The sequence below is a fragment of the Xenopus laevis genome, chromosome 4S (assembly GCF_017654675.1).
Source record: "Xenopus laevis strain J_2021 chromosome 4S, Xenopus_laevis_v10.1, whole genome shotgun sequence".
In the NCBI taxonomy this organism is placed as follows: Eukaryota; Metazoa; Chordata; class Amphibia; order Anura; family Pipidae; genus Xenopus; species Xenopus laevis.
In genome coordinates this window covers 90069725-90093001 of record NC_054378.1, presented here as the reverse complement: position 1 = coordinate 90093001, position 23277 = coordinate 90069725, and the positions used below count along the sequence as shown (strand labels likewise).

General features: G+C 37.3%; 1 protein-coding gene across 2 annotated transcripts in view; it reads left to right on the top strand.

Annotated features, from left to right (window-relative positions):
* Positions 1 to 23277, top strand: part of vav3.S (vav guanine nucleotide exchange factor 3 S homeolog) — a 122379-nt gene that overhangs the window by 68871 nt on the left and 30231 nt on the right. For both annotated transcript variants that reach the window (XM_041561562.1, XM_018261087.2), the window contains exons 11-19: positions 511 to 579; positions 2722 to 2808; positions 4808 to 4893; positions 6179 to 6311; positions 8089 to 8198; positions 16287 to 16388; positions 17124 to 17215; positions 19551 to 19573; positions 22757 to 22799. In XM_041561562.1, coding sequence (XP_041417496.1) covers positions 511 to 579; positions 2722 to 2808; positions 4808 to 4893; positions 6179 to 6311; positions 8089 to 8198; positions 16287 to 16388; positions 17124 to 17215; positions 19551 to 19573; positions 22757 to 22799 — 745 coding nt within the window. The remainder of the gene's footprint in view (positions 1 to 510; positions 580 to 2721; positions 2809 to 4807; positions 4894 to 6178; positions 6312 to 8088; positions 8199 to 16286; positions 16389 to 17123; positions 17216 to 19550; positions 19574 to 22756; positions 22800 to 23277) is intronic.

Here is a 23277-nt window from a genome sequence, read left to right as displayed (position 1 = left end):
ACTGAGACACATTCAGTTACATTAAGTAGGAGAAATAACAGCCTGCTAGAAAGCAGTTCCATCCTAAAGTGCTGGCACAAGTCACATGACTGCGGGGAACCTCGGAAACTGACAATATGTCAAGCCCCATGTCAGATTTCAAAATTAAATATAAAAAAATCTGTTTGCTTTTTTGAGGAATGGATTTCAGTGCTGTAGCAGTACTATTGTGACGAAAAAGTGATGCTGTTTACAAACGGTGTACCCATGGTACCTCCAAACTTTAAGTATGTGAAATGAAGTGAAACGTTTCAGGAGCCTCACGCTCCCTTCCTCAGTGTGAGGCTCCTGAAACGTTTGGCTTAATATATGTGTATTAGAAAGTTGCTTAGAATTATGTTTTTTTTTCATGTTAACTTGCCCTTTAAAAATAGAAACTATCCTTAGCTAAATTTCAGCAAGTCTGTGTAGATATATTTTATTGCAGCTTATTTGCTATATTCATGTGATTGGTTGCTTGTTTTATTTCAGGAGCTGGTAAAGCATACCACGGAACCTACAGAAAAAAATAACCTGCGTGTTGCTCTGGATGCAATGAAGGTATACATGAGGTTATTACATCAAATAAAAAAACATTGCTTGTAATTCTAAATTTACTATTGCTATATTGCTCTGAGAGTATCTTGGTTTTTGTCTTGGTTCTGACTGGATGTGCTTTTTCAAATTGCTCGTAAGAGGCCTTACCTGTAGCTGATAGACTCCCATAACAGGAAAGGGGGATTGGATTGGCCTTTACTGTAAAAACTGACATTTCTCATGAAGTGATGCGATGAACCAAGACAGACTTTAATAAACAGATTCTTAGAGGGATGACAAGCACTAGAAGCCGAAATATATCAAATAAGTACGTCTCCAAAAGATCCTCTCACATCCTGGCACATGCCGCATACCCTCTCCACAAGCCTCCAGTGTCAACTTGATGTGGAAATGCACTAGCAGAGTGTCATTATTGTGTTTTTTTAGTTCTTAGTTTTGTAAATTGTTCCACATTCCATTATGTTTTTTATTTTTTACCTGTCTTTTAAAGTCCTACATTCTGCTTATTCTTTCTGTTCTATCTATCCCAAACACTCCTTCCCATTCCATATGCTCTTGGGACAATCTGTTGACCATACAGTTCACCACAAGAGCTGAGTCACACAATAAACCAATTCTCTTTGAGCCCCTGATACACCCTACCATCTTCCATCAGATAAGATTCAACTCTATTCTTTAAAGGAAAACTATACCCCCTGAACAATGTAGGTCTCAATAAAAAAGATATTGCATAAACAGCTCATATGTAAAACCCTGCTTCATGTAAATAAACCATTTTCATAATAATATACTTTTCTAGCAGTATGTGCCATTGGGTAATCATAAGTAGAAAACTGCCATTTTAAAAAATAAGGGCCGCCCCCTGGGATTGTAGGATTGACAGTGCACACAAACCAACCAAACAAACCATACATGTTTGGTCACGAGCCAATAACCAGACCGAGTTTTTTCTTTTGCTTCCACAGTTCTTCCTGTTACAGTTAGGGGCCGATTCACTAAATTCGAGTGAAGGATTCGAAGTAAAAAAACTTCGAATTTCGAAGTATTTTTTGGGCTACTTCGACCATCGAATGGGCTACTTCGACCTTCGACTACGACTTCGAATCGAAGGATTCGAACTAAAAATCGTTCGACTATTCGACCATTCGATAGTCGAAGTACTGCCTCTTTAAAAAAAACTTCGACCCCCTACTTCGGCAGCTAAAAGCTACCGAAGTCAATGTTAGCCTATGGGGAAGGTCCCCATAGGCTTGCCTAAGTTTTTTTGATCGAAGGATATTCCTTCGATCGTTGGATTTAAATCCTTCGAATCGTTCGATTCGAAGGATTTAATTGTTCGATCGAAGGAATAATCCTTCGACCGTTCGATCGTAGCATTTGCGCTAAATCCTTCGACTTCGATATTCGAAGTCGAAGGATTTTAGTTCCTAGTCGAATATCGAGGGTTAATTAACCCTCGATATTCGACCCTTGATGAATCGGCCCCTTAGAGTTGTAGTATATCTGGTCAGGTGATCTCTGAGGCAGCACAGACACCATCACGAAACGGTGGTTCAAGGCAAGAGATGTAAAAGGGCAATATTTACTTAAACATATATTCCAGTTTGATAAGATTCTTTAATATGTCACTTAATTTGATATAAACTATCTGTTGCTTAAGTATTCATTTTGGGGGTAAAGATTTCCTTTAAGATCATTAAGAATTAATTTGTAGAGTAAGCAATCCACAGCACACCCGTGTCAAATGGACTTGTTTCTCACCAGAAACGGAACTAGAGGGGGACGCGCAGCCGGGCCCCCGCCCCCCTCCGTACACCTGGAACTGGCCCGGGAATATGCGCCGCGAAGCAACAAATTGGGTGAGAAATTGGGGCCCTGAGGGGGTGCGGGCCCTGGCCTGCTCGCACCCCCTGCTCCCCCGTAGTTCCGCTCCTGTTTCTCACCCAATTTGTTGTTTTCTGTATCCTCTCCATAAACTTCAAACTGTTCAGGGCAGGGACCTCATTCTCATTGTTTAAGTTAATAATACTAATATATGTACCCCTGTTGTATTAACACATTTTAAAGCACTTTTTACATGTGTGGTGTGTTATTAATAATTAAATACAATACCAATTAGTGTTTTTCCTTGTCTCCTTTTCTTAGGACTTGGCTCAGTATGTAAATGAAGTGAAAAGAGACACAGAGACACTGCGGGAAATTGAACAGTATCAACATTCCATCGAGAATTTGGTGTGTATTTACATAGAATTCTAAAAAATTATTAAAAATATTATTACTATACCTTTCCCAAACATCGGACACGGGAGTCTAAGTCTAAAGGACTTAAGTCTGAAAGCCCTAAAAATATTCTGGGTTCTTAGTACACTGCCCTTTTGTTATTTTAAGAAAGCCTCCCGAATGTTCAACTGGAACACAATGGGACCATGCAAGGCCAGCTCATTAAACAGCATTTGGGGATAGGAAGTGGTTCCCTTTTTATTCAAAATGCCTCTGTTGAGTAGTGCAACTGAACAGAATTCAAGTGTTTCTACTGTAACATGGTGCATTGTCACTTTACAGGTGTTGTATTTTTTTCAGCATGCTAGTTACAGCTTCACCTACAAAAAAACATGTGCTCACTAGTAAACTAGACCCAAAGCTTGCATATCAGTCATCATTATTTAACAGTATCACATGTGAACATAAACATTAAAAATGCTACAGACCCATACAAATTGTATTAAAAATGAATTTTCACAACCTGGAGAATTACACCTGTGTTTTGCAACAAGTACAATGATAATTTTTGGGATACATTTTTGTGAGAGACAGCAGAGGGCAGAATTGGACAATTCACTGAGCTAATATCTGAAGCAAAGGTATTTGAGCCCAAGTGAAAAACAGCAAACACCAGTCTAATTTTCATTGTATAAACACTGACATATCGAATGTCAACAAATAAAAACCTGCTGCGTTATTGAGGCTTCTCATTTCAGTTTCTCTTAAAATCCAGGCCCTTTTCTATGCCTTTGGTGTTTTTTTATACTGTAACATGCACTCTGGAACCCTTCAGTTACAACTGGGTGCTACGTTTATGCTCCACATAGTTTAGCAGCACAGAGTATGGAAAATGCATAGTTAAAATCTAGAGAAACTAAAAGGGGCAGATTTATCAAGGGTCGAATTTCGAGGGGTTAAAACCCTCGGAATTCGACCATCGAATTGAAATCCTTCGAATATCGAATTCGAAGGATTAAGCGCTAAAATAGCATTCGATCGATCAAATAAAAATCGTTCAATCGAACGATTAAGTGCTTTGAATCGAACGATTTTTAGCGATCGATCAAAGGATTTTTATTCGATGCTAAAAACTTTAAAAAATGCACTGGAAGGTCCCCATAGGCTAATATAGCAATTCGGTAGCTTTAATTTGGCAAATATTGAAATCAAAGGATTTTTAAAGAGACAGTACATCGACTATAGAATGGTCGAATATTCGAATGATTTTTACTTCGAATCGAAGTCGAACTAAATTTGAAGTCGTAGTATCCTATTTGATGGTCGAAGTATCCAAAAAATTACTTACTTTTGGACTTTGAAAATTCACTCGAGCTTAGTAAATCTGCCCCTAAGTAAAACAAAACATGAGGAAGAGATCCCTTCCCTGAAGTAATTAAATAAAACTGCTTTATTAGAATCTAGGTATGAATCTATGTGCCTTTAGTGAAGGGTAAGAGGCTTGGAACATTAAAAAAACAACAAAAACAACAAAAACATAAACACTCATATGGGCATATTTATTATGCTGTATAAAATTAAATTTGCCATAAAAAATGGTGTAAAAAGCTGTTTCAAATTTCGGAGAATTTATCAAGGTGTATGTAATTTTATGCCCCGCCATTGTGAACCCCAGATTTGCTGGTTTCTGGTTGCAAAAGCTATTGTGTTGCCTAAAATATATATTCCATAATTTAGAGAAACATTAAACAGTTGACTACAGAGTATGTGTTTGCAGGGTATCTGTAAGTACTTTACACATGTAAGTTCTCCAGCCTATGAGAAAATATAAGGATATATTTTGGAGGATATTCATGGGTTTTGTGTATTATATATGAATAATATTAATAATTGTAATTCACCTAAAACTTGGTTTTAGTGTAAACTTTCCTTTTAGTTTTTGGATCCTATAGAATTATTGTTGTCGGAATGATTTAGTGTATTTGACGTTATTTTTTATGTTTTTCTGCAGAATCAGCCTATGTCACAATACGGAAGACCAAAAGTCGACGGAGAGATAAAGATCTGTACGCTTGACAAAAGAACACGACAGGACCGGTAAAGAGATCATATTAAAATTCTGAAAAAAGTGTTTTGTTTAATTGATTAAATGTTTTGTCCCAGGCAAATGTAAACATTTTTTAAACAATTATTGCTTACTGTATCCAAGGAATAGGAATAACAACAAATCCCAGGGTGATAACTCACCAAAAAAAATCCCCACAAACTTGCCTGTTTGGAAATATTATTAGCATACCACTGAATTATGCCCCCTTCCCAAAAAGTTTTAAAAAAAAATCTTGAAAACGCTTGTAATAATAAGTTGCCGACTCAAAAACCTTCCTATTACTGTAGGTTCAGAATAGTCAAGTAAATATGTCCTTGGTGGTGCTATTGCATTATCTACCAACTTTATTACCATGTTCTGCTCTTCATGGTGCAGTGGATTCACTTGCTGTAAACACTACTCTTTCTCTAACCCATTGATCCCAACCAGTGGTTTGCGAGCAACATGTTGCTCATCGACCCTTTTCATTTTCCTCCAGGGAACTCAAAGTAGGTGTTCATTTGTGGTTTAGTGGCAAGTTTTTAAGGCTCAAAGACCATGTACATTACCAAACAAAGCCTTCTGCAGGCTGCTATGTCCATGTGGTGCTACCATATAGCCAATCAGTGCCCTTATTTGGAACTCCCTATGAGTTTTTTATGCTTGATGCTCCCCAACTCTTTTTACATTTGAATGTGGTCCACAAATTCAAATGTAAAAAAGTACTACCAAGGTAATGCTATTTTTGAGAGAGAGGGTGTGTGTAACAGTAAAGGCAGTGGGAAGTTCCAATCTGTGTTCTGATCGGCACCTACTAATATTCAACAAATAGCCTAGAGGATCCTTTTTACCTTAGTTTGTGACTAAGTAAATGCTGAGCTGTTAAAATTAGAAATTGGTAGAACTGAAGTAACATACTTAACATACTTAAAAGCAGCATCTGTGACCACCCTTGGTATTAAAATACTTGATATATCCCATGTTGTCCTGCATAGACTTGAAGTTGTTGAAAAATGACAATATTTTCCTATACCTGTAACCATGATATAAGCTAAAGGGCATCATGAGCAGCAGTTGGTAGAATGTTTATACTTGGACCAATGGTGGTGGAAGAAATTAAGTACTAGAATTGGTGGACAGGCTAAGACAGGGTGAACCAAAAGGGGTTTTTTTGGAAAGAAAAGATGAACTGGTCATGGAAAAATGGTGCCTTTTATTTTTTTGAAGTGGGGGAGATTTGGTAGAATAGGATTGGTTAAGAAGGAACCAGTATCTAAGTTTTTAACTCTTTTACAGGTATATATTCCTTTTTGACCAAGCTGTCATTGTATGTAAGAGGAGAGGTGATAATTATGACATGAAAGAGATAATAGATCTACAAAAATACAAGATAACTAACAATCCTAGTACAGACAAGGAAAACAAGAAGGTAAGTTAAGATACAAGGACGGTACATTGAACATTTTAACTTTAAAAACTTAGGACTATGGTTGAGAATAGAGATAGATATAAAGGGCAGCACTGGTGCCAAAAATACATTTTGGTGGCTAAAACTCACTTGGCACTCCCATACAAATTGCAAACACTAATTAACTAGATGCCAACCATTACCCCCAATTACTGTTTTAGTATTGGGATTTCTTTGCCAATCTGTACCATTCTTCCAGTAGACAAGAGAATATATTAATATGTTTGCCAATGAAGTTTAGGACTGTATATTAGATGTTACACATTTCCAAAGGATTCCCTAGTCAGGTATAAGCTTTTTCTACATAAGGCTTTAGTGTTATACCGGAACAGGTATAGGATCCGTTATCCAGAAACCCATTATCCAGAAAGCTCCAAATTAGGGGAAGGCCATCTCCCATAGACTCCATATTTTCTGAATAATCCAAATATTTCAAAATGATTTCCTTTTTCTCTGTAATAATAAAACAATACCTTGTACTTGATCCAAACTAAAATAGACATTTTAACATACAGTAACAGATTAGGTTGTTTTTGAGAGAGCTCAGAGAGATGTGGCTAATTGTAATGGGAGGGCCTGTGATACTTAAATTTCATTTTCTGGTTGCTAGGTAAGTCATTTTACCCACATCATGTAATTGGTATTTCTTATTTCCCCTTCCCACCCTGAATTTGCATATGAAAATTAGGATTCGGTTCGGTATTTGGCTGAATCTTTCACAAAGGATTCGGGGGTTATGCCGAATCCAAAATAGTGGATTCGGTGCATCCCTACTTTTAATAGTAAATATTGAAATCGCTTTACCCTGCCTTGCCCCTCTACCCACATAACTCTCAGCCACTTTTATTGCCCTCTTTCTTGCACCCCAACCCAAACAATCCAGGAGCTGGGGGGGGGGAGTTTATTATTAATTCCCATGTACCAGACAGGCAGCTGAGTTTGGAAGTGGCAGGATCAGCTGCTGCTGTTTCGTGTTTTTACAGCTATCCAACAAGTCCAGTTGCCTTAGATGAACGTCTACTAGATACTGTATAATATTACCTGGATAAAAGAAAACATTTTTAGACATACAGTATTTACTGGTATGACTATTGTGTACATTTTTCACACACGAGCAATTAGTTTTCATTTTTGTTAGTAAATATCATACTATTAACCTTATACTCATAATATCCACAACTTGTCCTGTCTTCATAGCAAGCGCCTCTCCTGTCACTTACATTGTGATAGCCAGAAGCAATCCTGCCTACACAACTGAGTCACCTCAGGGCTTATTATCAAGACAACAACTGGGAAGTTATTTACCTGCAGAACAGTTGTCAAAGAAGCAATAACAGATTTTAGTCTTTACTACATAATGCATGCTTGTTTAGCCTCCAAGCTACTTTGAGTGTGCCCTAATACTGTCTATCCCCATTTTTACTTTATAATGGTCAGCAAGCTATTCATGGATTACATTGTTAAATTACTGTGATTAATAAGAACCAAACAGGTTTATGATTATTGTTTATGGTTATTATAAGGTGACCAAACGAAAGTAAAAAGCTAATCTAAAGACTAAAGGCATGAAGGTCCAAAATTATGGAAAAATCCATTATCCGGAAAACCCCAGTCCCTGAGCATTTCGGATAACTGGTTTCATTTCTGTATATACTTTCGTACCGACACACAAATGATATACAAAATAGGTGTTTGTGACTATAATGCATTTACCACATATTAATGTTTGTTTTTACAGTGGTCATATGGATTCTATCTCACCCACATCCAGGGCCAAAATGGCTTTGAATTCTTTTGCAAAACTAAAGATTTAAAAAAGAAATTACTGGAACAGTTTGAAATGGCATTGTGAGTATCTATCACTGTGTGCTATATGCGATTGCAAATGTGTATATATATATAACAGCTGAATAAAGTGTGAACGCTTTGCTTTTTAATGAACTATAAAAGCAGTAGATGAGGAGCCAGGGTTATGATAAATCACTGTGTATAATACTTCATAAACATAATTGCTCTATTGGGAATGAAAACATAATATAGCGCAAATGTACATTGTGGGTGCAGGAACAGGAAAAATAAGAAGTGGGCAATTCTTTGTGACACCTGGTACCATATTCACAGTATCAGTGCTATATTCACAATATATCAAATGTAAAAGAACAGTCAAGAAAAAAAAACGAATTGAAAGCCTTCCTTGCAAAAAGTGAATATAGTTCTGGGAGATTCTGAAAGGGCGTTTGAGCTAAATTATTTTCCTCAGTACATACTGCACAATTACAGAACAAGTATGTCAGAGCTCATAATATATTGGTAGAAGAGATTAGCCCAAACATACTGTCAGTGTTTTTACACATGCCGTAATTCTTAAAAAAGATAGTGACACTTTCCAGCTTTTTGTAGCACATTAAAAAACTTTTATCTAACCTGTTAAAAAAAAAATGTCTGATATGTAAAAATTGTTCTATAAAATCTATCTATGGTGGGACTATGTACAGGTATGGTATTCATTATCCAGAATCCTGTTACCCAGAAAGATCCAAATTACGGAAAGGCTGCCATAGACTCCATTTTATCCAAATAATCTGAATATTTAAAAATGATTGTGGGTGCAGGTACAGGAAAAATAATCTGAATATAATCTGAATATTTAAAAATGATTTCCTTTTTTCCGTAATAATAAAACAGAACCTTGTACTTGATCCAAACTAAGATATAATTAATTCTTATTGGAAGCAGAACCAGCCTATTGGGTATATTTAGGGGCAGATTTACATATGGTCGAATATCGAGGGTTAATTAACCCTCGATATTCGACTGCCGAAGGTATTACCGCAATTCGTTCGATCGAACGATTAAATCCTTCGAATCGTTCGATTCGAAGGATTTTAATCCATCGATCAAACGATTTTTCTTCGACCAAAAAATGCTTGCAAAGCCTATGGGGACCTTCCCCATAGGCTAACATTGAGGTTCAGTAGGTTTTAGATGGCGAAGTAGGGGGTCGAAGTTTTTTTTAAAGAGACAGTACTTCGACTATGGAATGGTTGAATAGTCGAACGATTTTTAGTTCGAAGGTCGACGTAGACAATTCGATGGTCGAAGTAGCCAGAAAAAAATTTCGAAATTCAAAGTTTTTTTTATTCTGTTCCTTCACTTGAACTGAGTAAATGTGCCCCTTAATGTTTAGATTATTTTCTAGTAAATTACGGAAACATCCATTATCCAGAAAGCCCTAGGTCCCCAGAATTCTGGATAACAGGTTCCATACCTGTATATTTTATTATTTGTTATTTACTTAATGATCATAGCCATTCACTTGGTTTGAGTCAAGGTGGAAAACAGATTTTAATGTGTCCAGTCAATGAAATAGCTAGTGTCCCTGGTATAATTGCGTCTGTTCTGATTGGTCACTGGTTACACACATATCCTAAAAAATTGTACAGTTGTACCTGGCATCTGACAATATATATTTCTGTTTGACAACCATTAGGGCACATTATTGAAAAAGAGAGATTACAGTGGTGGTCAAGAAAGCAGTGGCTTGCAATAGGAGGAACAAACTTTGTGGCTGTAGGGGGGCTGATCTCCCTGCTTTCCCCCAGGCACCCACCGCCAGATGTATAAGTATAGTGAGAGAGCACAGTCCAGCTTTCTTCCGTCCAAGTTTCCAGTTCTCACAATGCCTTGCATTCTTATTCACAGGTCAACTTTCTTCTGCTGTACTTTTTAATTTGGAATCAGCAGTGCAGAGCAGGGAAAGGGACAGAGAAATACAGCTTTCAATAGCAATTACATTTACAAATAACTTAAAAACCAGTGACAGATAAATTTCCATGTCGATAATTGTAATGCATGGTCTTGTAATTTTAAAATATGCAAGCGCCTTAATGGTACTAAGAAAGGCTAATCATTCCTAGGGAAGGAAGAAGAGATGCCTATGGAAACCAAACATAGCTGTAGCTACAAATGCGTGTCAGCAATATAATTTTCAATTAATGTATATTGGAACGTTGCTTACAATTACAGTTTCTTTCATTAGCCAGTTTGTATTAGTGTGGAGTTCACCTTTATGGTGTAAAACATTCTCAGTGAGAACTACTGTATGAAGTGGAATTTATCCTTGTATCCATTGCACTGGCAAAAGAAAAGCTTGAATCCCATTTTTTAATCACATGAGAAAACACAAGGTTACTGGCATTAATTCTATTTGTACAAAGGTGATCAAGGAACTGCTCTGATTGCAGTTTTAGGAAAATGCAAATCATTGACAGCTTTAGATGGTTTTCACCTTCCTCTTGATCAGCAGCTACAAGTTATGTAGGATTTACCTGAGTACATGTTTGAAGTTGATGGGCATTCTTCCTGACTCCCATCTTATTCCCTTCCAATCAATCTTAAACTCTGCTACCAGGATCCTTCTGCTCTCTCCTAAAATTGAATCTGCTCAACCCCAACTAAAATCCTTAGCATGGCTGCCTGTTAAACAAATGATATCATATAAAACCCTTCTACTAACATTCAAAGCCCTTCACTTCTCCGCTCCTCACTACATTTCTTCTCTCACAGTACGTTCCTAGTCGTCCTCTCCTCTCAGAGCTCCTTCTATTCACACCATCCACATCCACTGCCACCTCTCGTCACAAATCCTACTATCTTGCTGCTCCTTCTTTCTGGAATTCCATCCCTGAATTCCTCTGTAAGAAATCCTCTTCAAGAAAAAACTAAGGGGCAAATTCACTAAGATTTGTAGTTCGGCCAGGCGTAACTTCGCCGCACTTCGCCACACTTCGCCAGGCGTAGTTTCGCCAGCGCTTCGCAAATTCACTAAAATCCAAAGTTGCGCTCAGGGGTAGCATAAGGTTGCGAAGTTGCACTAGCGTTGATTCGTTAAATAAAGCGAAGTTACGCTAGCGAAGGCTAATTTGCATACAGCGCCAAATTCAAATTTCAATGGAGGAATACGTATCAGCACTACAAATGGCTAGAAAAGCTTCAAAACATCAAATAAAAATTTTAATTTGCCCTACACATGTGCCCACTGTCTAGGTAAGTTGCCATGAGTCAGGAAATGTAGGGGGGAAGGAGGGGAGCCCCAAAAATTTTTTCGATCTTTTTCAGCCTATCACCCATAATGTAGAAAACACGCCAGCGTTTTTTGAAGCAATCCCTATATACTCTATTGCGCTTCGCCTGGTCTGAGGTGGCGAAGGAAGTCTAGCGTAAAAGGTAGCGTTCAGTACACTGCGCGCGTTAGTGAATTTGCGTAGTTACGACGCTAGCGAAACTTTGCCAGGCGTAAGGGTGCGAAGTAACACTAGCGAAACTACGCCAGCGTTCGTTAGTGAATTTGCGCAGTAACGAAAATGCCAAACGCTAGCGAAGTAACACTAGCGTTCGGCGCTTAGTGAATTTGCCCCCATGGGTCTAACTTTTGGAGCACTAGAACATTATCCTAGTCCTGTGCCTACTGACGGTGTGCACTTTTTCATCTCCAATATGTGCCTGTATGATAGCCTCCCATCCACTTAGAGTGTAAGTTCTACGGGGCAGCGATCTCCTTCCCACTGTGTCTCTTACCACATAGCACTTCAGCTCTTTGTCCTGACATGAATTCTCTGTATATTTATTGTGTGATTCATCTTCCCTTTGTATACTTTTATATATATTCTACTTTTATGCATTGTACAGTGCTGCGGCTCCTTAACGGCGCTTTACAAATAAAGTTATGCATACATACATTCTGTTTTTACAACCTCTGTGCAGGCTGCAGACAGATGAAAGTTTTTTCCCAGTTTAATCTGACCATTTGACAGGCTTGTAGTGAAACAGGGGGTGCTTGAAATATATAGGGAGAAATCTGAATGTGAATTATATTTAGGACCAGCATGTGAGCTGCTACGATAGTGTAGGCCACATATGTCAAGCTACTCAGTGGTATTTTATTACATTTTTGAATCTGTAATTTAAATTAGTTATTCATTTACTGCCCATGACCATGTTCCCATTTTTACATGATGCAATATAGATTATCTGGTAGTTATTTTTTGTTATGCAAAATGCTGATATTTAGCTGTGAACCTGTTTTCAGAAGCACATGAAGTGAAGTTATAAAGCACCAAAAAACTCAACAAATGGAAGACCAGAGTTCATTATAGTGCTTCTTGGTTGTACAACTATCAGCATCGGCATTAAAGCTTAGTTGAGAGTTGTTGTTTTATAACACTTGCTCCACCGAAGATTGGCTCCCTTATGGAGAATCATGTATGGAAAACTGCACAAAGTTTGAAATCAATGGGTTTGCTCTTTTGTCTCTTTTAGCTTTGGAATTGCCAAGGAGCAACTTTTATTAAAAAATGAACATTTCACTCTTCAGAATTGTAATGCATTCAAAGAGTAATGCACAGTAGGCAGTCCGATCATTAACCAAGTCGAGATATATTTTGCACAAACCACCGTGGGCCATCAAAAGACAAGAAGTGCATTAAGCAAGTAAAAAGTTTCATTTTTCAGAAAGGAGGCAAAACTTCTCTTTGTGTGCCCTGCTCCTCTCCAGTCTGGTTACATTCTTTGTTTTGTTCTTTCTCGTACACATTTCAAAATGACATTGTAAAAGTTTTGCAGAAAAGAAAATATCATGTTAGATATTTCATATTCTCCCTATATATACTACAGTGAAACCCAGATTTTAAGTACCACAATTTCAAGTTTTCCAACATTTTACATTTTATATTTGCGGTCCCACTAATTTATAATACATTTACAATGCATTTCCCTGATTTTAGATAATGTTTTCCCGGATTTTACATAAACATTTTGTCCTAATGTTTCCAAAAATTGCTGTTTTTCCTCTGTGAGTGTTATTAGTGAAATAAAGAGGTTTAAGATACTAACCAGATGTATATTTTGCAATGGTTCTGCCTGTAAATAGTCAATTCCAACTAGTTTGCACCTCATACACTGACAGAGAGGCCTTGCAAATACCCCTGCCCCATAATGTAGCATTAATGCTGCAATGCTTAACCCTGGGGCATAACCACAGAGGAAGCAGACCCTGTGGCTGCAGGGGGCCCAGGAGGGATAGGGGCCCCATGAGGTCCTAATTAATGAGCAATTTCAACATATATTGGTAAAACAGGACAACCTCTGGATATGACTGGGGCCCTACAATTAATTTGCTGTGGGGCCCAGTAACATCTAGTTACTCCACTGGCTTAATCCTTGTTATAAAGTATATATTGAATTTGTAAAAGAAACAAAAAAGAGTCATCTGCTTATATCCTTTCAGTACTTTCAGTAGAAAAAGTTACAGTACTTTTACAAATTTCCCTAATTTTACCTTTTCCCGGGTTGGAAATATTTTTTTTTCTGGTCCCCTGAAAAACATAAAATGGGTGTTCTACTGTATATTTTTCTAATCACCTTTTGTTTGACAGTCAGTAACCGAGATTATGGGAAAGTATTTGAAGGGGCATTTGGTGTAGCTAACATGAAAAATGCAGTCTTTTAATGCATTTTATTTCTTTACTGAATCTGTCCTATGTGCATAATAATATATTTGTAAACTCTTAAAGGTTGTCAAAGTTAAAGTGGTCAAATCAGTTTTTTCTCATAAAGAAAGCAAATGTCATTCTAAGCAAATTTCCAATATGCTTTAATTAATAAAATAGTCAATAGAAAGCAGTGTTTGTTTATTCCTTCCTGTTCTATGGGTCTGACTTTTAGAACAATGTAAGAGGAGTCAGATCTCCTCTAGGTCTTTCTGTTGACTTGCAGATTGTTTTGTGGGTCAGAGCCAGGCATACTTATGTAAACAATCAGACATAATGCCTTTAATAGCAAAAAAAATTGCAAGTAACTTTAAAACCACTGAAAATCATTAATAAATGTTTATTGCAAAGTTAGAGTTGCATTTCCTATCAATGTGGGATAATGTTGCTTTTAAGTGAGTACAGGTCTAGAATATAATTGACTGACAAAGTGACAAAGTCCATAGTTCAGGTTACTGTGTGGACACTTGACCTGGAAGATTTTGTGGTCCATCTAATGTAAATCACTCAGTTGTTTACAGAGAGGAAGAAAACCTGATTCTAAACCTACCTGTCTTCTCTGTCATTATAGACGGAAATGAAATTGAAGCATTTGCTACAGCACAACAGCTTGAGGCAAAGTAATTTTCATGCTCATTTTCTGTTAACTGAAGCAGACAAAAAATATTTTACTGCTTCTTAAAACAGCAATGTGCCATTTCTTCCAATCAAATGCATGGACTGAAGGCTTCATGTCCTAACTGAGCATTCTCCTGCTTCTCACCCTTCAGTTTTTACCCACTAGTCTGGAATCTTCATCCACTCATTAGATTCTTCTTTTCCAATTTATATGTGAAGGGAATAAATCGTTAATTGCTTTGCAATCTTGAAATGCAATATACACCTATGTTTTATATCTGACATTTGAACAGAACTTGTATAATAAATTGTGAAGAACAGTCAAAACAGACATTGCTGGTTCCATAGAACATCTGTGGAAGAGTGAAAGGTGCTTTAAAGTGGCAACACCTGGGTAGAGTTCTCGGATATTATGCTGTTTGGCTGTGGGCTGAATCTTAGCATTGATCTGTATCAGTCAACTGCAGCTCCCCTTAAGGTGACCAATAAAAGCTTTCAACTCAGTCTTTGGAAAAACAGCAGCTAACTGGTCTGTGAATGGGGCCCACAAATGGCCCGGCCAACGGATATCTGGCTGAAAATCGTCCAGATAAAAAGGAAGGTTTGATTTTTCCATCCAACGGGGACCCCATCAGCACGTTGATGCAGTTCTCATCCAACAGGCCTCTAGGCCCCTTCTGTAAAAACAACATTGTCTAAAGCTTATTCACAAAGAGAGTGGACAACATCTGACTGAACTAATATAATTTCATGGACATGGGAAATATAGAATTTAGTTGGAGGAGAGTGTTTTAGAAAGACGCAGCTGTGTAGTTGTTGTACAAGTAATAGGAATGCACTTTTTTGGATTTGGCGAAAACCCCCAAATCCTTTGTGAAAGATTTGGCCGAATACCGAACCAAATCCGAACCCTAATTTGCATACGCAAATCAGTGAGGGGGAGGGGAACATTTACTTCCATGTTTTGTGACGAAAAGTCACATGATTTTAAGGATTCTGGCAGGCTCAAGGATTCGGCCAGATCCGAATCCAGCTGAAAATTGCCGAATGCTGGCCGAATACCGAACCGAATCCTGGATTTGGTGCATCCCTAACAAGTAATAACTGTAACTATAACAACAGTACCTATAAATACTAATTAAAATCTAGTACTGTAAACGTAGTGGCCCAGCCTTCACAAAATCAATTTATAAAGGAAGGGTGATTGCATTATGAGTTTTCAAATGGCCAAGAAAAATTAAGAGAAAGAGTTAATTCTCCATTGTTTTTCTGCACTTGACCTAAGCATTAAAGCTTCTTATCATTATTAACGGTAAACTATACCCCTGAACAATATATTGCATAAACCAGCTCATTTGTGAAATCCTGCCTCATCTAAATAAACCATTTTCATATTTGTATGTGCCACTGGGTAATCCTCAATAGAAAATTGCCATTTTAAGAAATATGGCCCCTGGGATCCTACGATTCACGGTGCACACAAACACACCAAGCAAACCATGCATGTTAGGTCACATGAGACAATTAATGGTCAACAGTCTGTCTTTTTCCTGTCACAGTTAGAGCTGCAGTATTTCTGGTCAGGTGATCTCTGAGGCAGCACAGAGAATTTCATAAAATGGTGGCTCAAGGGGAAAATGATGTAAAAGGGCATTATCTACTTTAATATATATTCCAGTTTGGTAATGTAAACTATCTGTTGCTTGGAGGTATAGTATTCCTTTAAGAATAAATAACTGCTTTAATCTGACAGTCTCTTCTTTTCCTATAGGTCTAACATTCGTCCAGACAACGCAACAGCAAATTATCATGAGTTTCAGATGCACTCATTTAAAAATGTTACATCTTGTAGAGTCTGTCAGATGCTGCTCAGGTAACTCATTCTTCTAGCGTAAACCCAAAAACTGTCACCACTGCTCAGATTTGAATAGTTACAGCATGTGCAGAAACTTGTATGTGTCTGAAAAAGACAGGGTGCTCAGTGAAAAGGAAGCCCCAGATGCTGGGAATATGCTGCAGTAATAGCTCAGAAACAGAAAGGAAACAGAGTGAAAAGAAGTTCACAAATGAATAAATGAACCAGTCATTTGGGTGCCCCCTTTCCAGTTTATACCCCTCTCCTAATTTGCACGTCAGGCAGACATGCATTTTAGGGATTGCTGGCATGCACAGGTTGCAAAAGCGCCCTGTAAGATGTGCTCTGCACCTCACGCACAATTTTATAGTTAGTACAAGGTGTAGAGTGCAGTTAGACCCCAGGTGCAAGTGTCAGTAAATTACCCCCTTTTTCATTATAAACTTGAGACTGTACAAGCTTGTGTCCCCTCTGGGTCTTCTTTTCCCTTTGCCTTGATTCCTTTTTGCTTTAATCACCCTTGCTTTAGTGATATAGCCATTGCCCATCTTCTTAAACTTTCAAAAATGTGTCTAACAATTTTAAAAATATCTACCCCTTTATTTAATGTATATCTACAAAGAGAACCTAAACTGTAAGGCCAGATTTTCTTGGTGGGATATTTGCAGACCCTGTTGAAGAAAATTAAATGAGAAGGTGGCTCTGCATAGTTGGGGACATCTTTATCATCTAGATGATGCCTTCTCTTTTCAGAGGAACATTCTTTCAAGGGTACCTCTGCCAGAAATGTGGGACTGGTGCCCATAAGGAGTGCCTGGGAAGAGTGGACACCTGTGGACGTGCAGGTAATATTATTTTTAATAATATTTGTGATACTACTAGGTTAAATAAGTAAGGAATATTCCAGGGATATTTATGATACTTAAAGGCTCAATTTATATAGGAGAATGCATGTTTGCAATATTCATTAGTAAGAAAGGAAAGATATACAGTATATTGAAATGGAAAGCATAATCCAAAATTGAAAACTCATCAGTATAAAACAGCTCCAGCCCCAGGCCCTCAGCTCAGGGGAGTGCACAAACCATAAACAGGAAAGGAAAAAGTAGTCGTTGGGTACATAAAGAATACACAAATAGAACAACAAAGAAATGTAATCATTTTTGATTATGATCTCTCAAACCTTACGCATTTTGTGTCCAAGACATACTTAATCATAATCCCAGAAACATGGTAGCTTCAGGGAGGTTTTGGATTTATTCACATAGAGATTAAAGCTAAATATATTGTAAAAGTGTAATGTATTTATTATAAGTAGGAATTTGCTTGATAAACAGTAGACACTTGTCTAATAAATATTATTATAATAATAATAAAATAAATAATATTGGCTGAGTACTCAAGTGGGACTCATCTCACATCACCACAGCCAGAACTCTGCTTCTATTGTTCTACTTGCAGCTGGGTAAAAAAGTTTATCATTATTTGGTTGCTATGGGTTACTGCCCTGACACTAATTTGCCACTGTTGCTAAAAGGCCCCTACTGATGTATATTTACAGTATACTGAGTTATAAACAAAGAAACAAAGTATCACATAAGGTAAAGAACAGTTCCTTGTTGATACTGGTTACAATGTTGAAAATATTGACATATAACAGTTGCGATGAGGTTTAAATAGGTAGTTATACCGAGTGAATACTATATGAAGGATGCCATGATAAAGTCACTCACTATTTCTTTAATTCATGCCCTTTAATTGCACTGTACCCTTTTCTAACAAATCGGGTGCCCTATAGGCCTCTTTTTATCACAGCTAATTAACTTGGTTGATTTTTGAGTAAGGTAAATGGAGCTTGTTCTTGGCCTGGAGCATCAAACCCCATTTTCCTTTTTAACACAATTGCAATTATTTGAAATTTAGAGATCTGTGGTTATATTAATGTGTAGAGAGTGTTGTAAAGATCCTAAGAAAATTAGTAGCCATGTTCAAAAGGGTCAGGCCTTTTGATTTATGTTCCATATATTACTTTTGAAATTAATGGGGTGCTGTTTGAGGGATTGTTCAACTTTTCAGATTATTATTTAGACGGAGGTTATATGGCACTGAGTTTTCTGTACACATAGGGGCCCATTTACTTAGCTTGAGTGAAGGAATAGAAGAAAAAATACTTTGAATTTCGAATGGTCGAATATGGCTACTTCGACCATCGAATAGGCTACTTCGACTTCGAATCAAATGATTCGAACTAAAAATCGTTCGACTATTCGACCATTCGATAGTCGAAGTACTATCTCTTTAAAAATACTTCGACCCCCTACTTCGGCAAATAAAACCTACCGAGGCCAATGTGTTAGCCTATGGGGATGGATTTACATTCGGCAGTCGAATATCGAGAGTTAAATAACCCTCGATATTCGACCCTATGTAAATTTGCCCCATAATATGCCAGTAGCAGTTCCGTAGGCCCAAATATATGTCACATGTATTGGAATTGCAACCTGCAGTAATATGCTTTAAAATACTATGTATAGTGGGCCATAATGATATTTATGAATAAACTGCACTTTTTGTACACACTTATATTGCTTTCTTAACATGAAGAAAATAATGTACTGACATCTAAAACCAGCTGTGAACACTGCACTCATTCAGTGTCCAAAACAAGCATGCACAAATCACAAACAAGCCACTGTGCTTAGTGTAACTAGTACAGTATATTCATAGTACAGCTGCGTAAGACTGAATTTTGTGCTCTGGTATAACATTATAACGTAAATAGAGTTTTCCAACATTAACCATAGGTGGCACTTATAACTTTGTTCACCTGCCTTAATATGGTTGAATAGTCTGAGTAGTTTGCACGTGTAAAACTAAGTTGTATTCTATAAACGATTATTCTGCTATTTTATTTTTAATGCTATCTATGCATTTATAATACCTATTATCATATACAATAAGTACTTTTATAAAAATGATGACTTACGTCTCTTGAATGTGTTTTTGTATGATGAGACTGCAAACAGCTAGAGGGTCGACATTCCAGGTAAAGGCTGTGGCCCGTCCCCTGATCTTATTACAGTGCCTGTGTAACTCCCAGAACAGGACGGTTTCAGTCAACTGTATGCTTCCTGCTCTTGCTCTGACTGCTAATAATGCCGTTCTCTAATTTCCTTTCAGATTCTGGGAGTTTGAAGCCTGAGGTAAGTGTTATGTTTTTTCTTCACTTGCATATGTACAATGTGCTTGTTTTGTGAACATGAAAACGCACATTTAGCAAAGGCTGAAAAGACAGATTTTGTTCTCAGAGTTCTGAGATTCTCTCAAACCAATTCACTTGTATTGCCGTTTGAAGCGTTTTGGCGAAATTCTTAAAACATCTGTTTCACCTAAGAAAGCCAAAGTGAGTGTATGCAACCAGATAGCTGTGTATATCATATTAAACAGTACTTTGACAACAACTGGAAAGAGACAAAATTACTTTGCACTGAATATTTGATTGCTTATTGCTCAACATCGACACCATTATTATCAGTGTTTACATTATCTCTCAATTGATTGCATATTGGAGAGAACGCCTGCATTGCACACAGCAAATACTTCATAGAACCCTTACAATTCACTCTGCATGAACCATATAGAATTTAATAATAGCACATAATGTAAGCACATAACCTTACAGTGTTCACAGTACACATTGCATAGAGCCCAAGCATAGCACATTCTGCAGCACATACTTCATAGAGCCTTACAATACAATCTCAATAAATTGTGCAGAATTTGTTTATAGCATATATTGCAAGCACATAACCTTACAGTGCTCACAGTATAAAGTATACAGAGCCCAAGCATAGCACATTCTAAAAACACACAGCACATATGGTATAGAACCATAAACTAAACATACTATGGAGCTCATTTATCAACATTGGGCAAATTTGCCCATGGGCAGTTACCCATAGTGTCCAATCAGTGACTGGCTTTTTTTCAGCCAGCTGCAAGTAAAACAAGGAATGCAATAATTTGATTGCTTGCCATAGGTTACTTGCCCAGTTTTGATAAATGACCTCCACTGTTCCACCTATTGCACTTTGCAAACTATACCAAACTTTTACACTTCACCTAGTGCATTCAATATGGAGTCCTCCCACTGTACATGGCACCCTACACAGCCCTGCACTTTTTTGTAACGCATGAAAATATGTACCAATACAGGGAATTGTATTAGATACCTAACAGTTAGCTTGGTAAATCTAGTGCTTTTAGAATAATAAAACAATCTGATTACTATAGATTACTGCAGTACAACACATGTTTTAGGCATCCTGGCCAGATTTAAATGATTGCTGTCTTTGCAGCTTCTGACTCGTGATGTAGGTTTTTCCTGTATCCATTTTAAAATGCTCTTGTAATGACTGAGCATTCACTTAATGGGGCATATTTAGTAAAGCTCTCCATATTTTGCCAGACAGTAATTTCACAGCTCTCAATTTATTTGAATGGGATTTTTAGGGGCATCTTTATTAATGCGTTAATGTATGAGTTCACCATTTTCATAAATTTAAATATATGGCTTGGCCCAATCCAGTCTTCTTTACATACATAGCAAGTGGAAATTTTGCAGGATTAATGTTTTACTTACAACATCAGAATTTGCGTAAAATGTGCACTGTATCAGCTCTGTCAGCAGGAGTATGCATAGGGGGATCCAGCGAGAAAGATGCAGCTACTGTAGCTTACCGTGTTGGACTGCTAGGGGCTTTCCAGAAAACCTTAGACCATGGGCCCACTCCAAACTATTACTCCTCCTCTCCTCACTCAACCTCTATTCTCCAAGTCTTTTTTTCTTTCTATCTATAATCTATTATTCTATCTATTTAGCCTATTTGTTACCATATAGAAGTAGGTAATGACCTTGAATCAATAGCAGGTACCCTCATGTTGCTTATAGCATGGTGGTCCATCATTAGCTTATAGCATGGTGATAGATATAAGAAATATAAGTATATCAGTCATTCAGCAACATTTTCAAGAATACATATAAAGTGTGTGCAAAGATTACACATTCAGTGGAGATTTAGTTTTATTCATTGTGCAGTTGTCATTCCTTTCTCTTCCCCACCATTCCTCTCACTTCCTTCAAAGGGGGTTCACCTTAAAATTAGAGTCATATTCTGAGTCAATCTGCAATTGTTTTTAATATTTTATTATTTGTGCTTTTTAAGTTATCATTTTATTCAGCAGCTCTTCATTTTGCAATTTCAGCAAGGTAGTTTGCTAGGGCCCAAATTACCCTAGCAATCACACATTAATTTGAATAAGAGACTGATAGAAAGATGAGTAACAAAAATTACCAATATAATTTGTAGCCTTACAGGGCATTTGTTTTTATGGGGCCAGTGACCCCTATTTGCAAACTGTAAAGAGTTTGAAGGAGAAGGAAAATAATTTAAAAAAATTAAGGCCAATTAAAAAACTTGCTTAGAATTAGCCATTCTATAACATACTGAAATGTAACTGAAAAGTGAACCAACCCTGTAATATGCAGATGCTACATATAGGAGAACAAGTTAGATTTCACCCCAAATCCACTGACATTGAGTCTCCAAGCCACTACTCCAAGTTTCCTGGGATACTGAATAAGCAATGCGAACCCAGTGTGTGCAACAATACTAAAAGTAATGCCTCCTGCACTCTTGAGCTTTAAATGCATTAGCAGTTGCCCACATGTATAATCAGATGCAAGTGCTTAAATGGGCACAAAGCAATTTCATCTACTGGACATACTTGCACTGAAAACATGTGCAACATGAATACATGCGTTTCAAACTTGGTGCAAGTCTCCACTTACCCAGTTTTAAAATCAAAATATTCTCTGCTATTTCAGTGCATGTCTGTGCGTGAAAGCATTTGCCTCTGCTATTGCTAGCTGCTGGAATGACTTATACAGTATTGTATTTAAAAAAAACTCAAACTTAGAGGCATAAGCAATACTATGAGGAGTGAATATATATCATGAGCAATAGCTATTTGTTAGAACATTGCTAGAAAACTGGTGTGAAGTATCAAACAGTACAATCTTTTTCTAAAGTTCAGGCAAGGTACAGACAGATTAGGGAATAGAACACATGTTTACCATGGGCTTTAGAATGTAAAGGATTGATGAACATTGCTGCATTGAGTATATGTGAACTGCATATCATTTTAAACCCACTGTCAATCATTTGTATCTTTGCTCTGATAAAATGATAGGAGTCAGTGAAAAAAAGATTTCCGTCATGTATGGCAATAAAAGCAAGTAACAATAAATGCAAATAGCAATAAAAACATAATAATAATGGTATAAAAACAAAAAATAAAACATATTCCTTTTTTTCCATTCACAGAAACAGAATGGACCCCGAAGGCCCGTTAAACACCCTGACCCAGGTTTGTGCTCCAGAACCTTTTCTGCCTTTTCAGTTTAATCCTCATCTAAAGTCTGCAAATTATAACACAAATGCAGTTTTCAACCTGATATGCGTATGAATTTTTGTCCTTGTCATGCTCTGACCCTTCTCTCATTTATACTGCATGCCAGACTGATTTAGTTTGGTAGAATTAGCAACAATGTTAATTTGCATTTAATTTCAAGCTACAAAACTGTCAGGGCATTGTGCAATGAATATGGAAATGTGTCCATGTCAACTGCCCGGGGGGACAGATCATGAGACTCTGAGTCAGTATTGTGTTTACACTTGAACATTACTTTACCATTTTTGTTCTTTAATTATATCTTTGCCCTCTGAAAGTATATTGACATTGGTAAACAACACCCTGCTGTCCATATTGTAGTGCCAGCTATTGATGGAGGAGATGTATTACAAGGGTCAATGTGTACTGAGAGTAATGTATGCCACTTTCAACT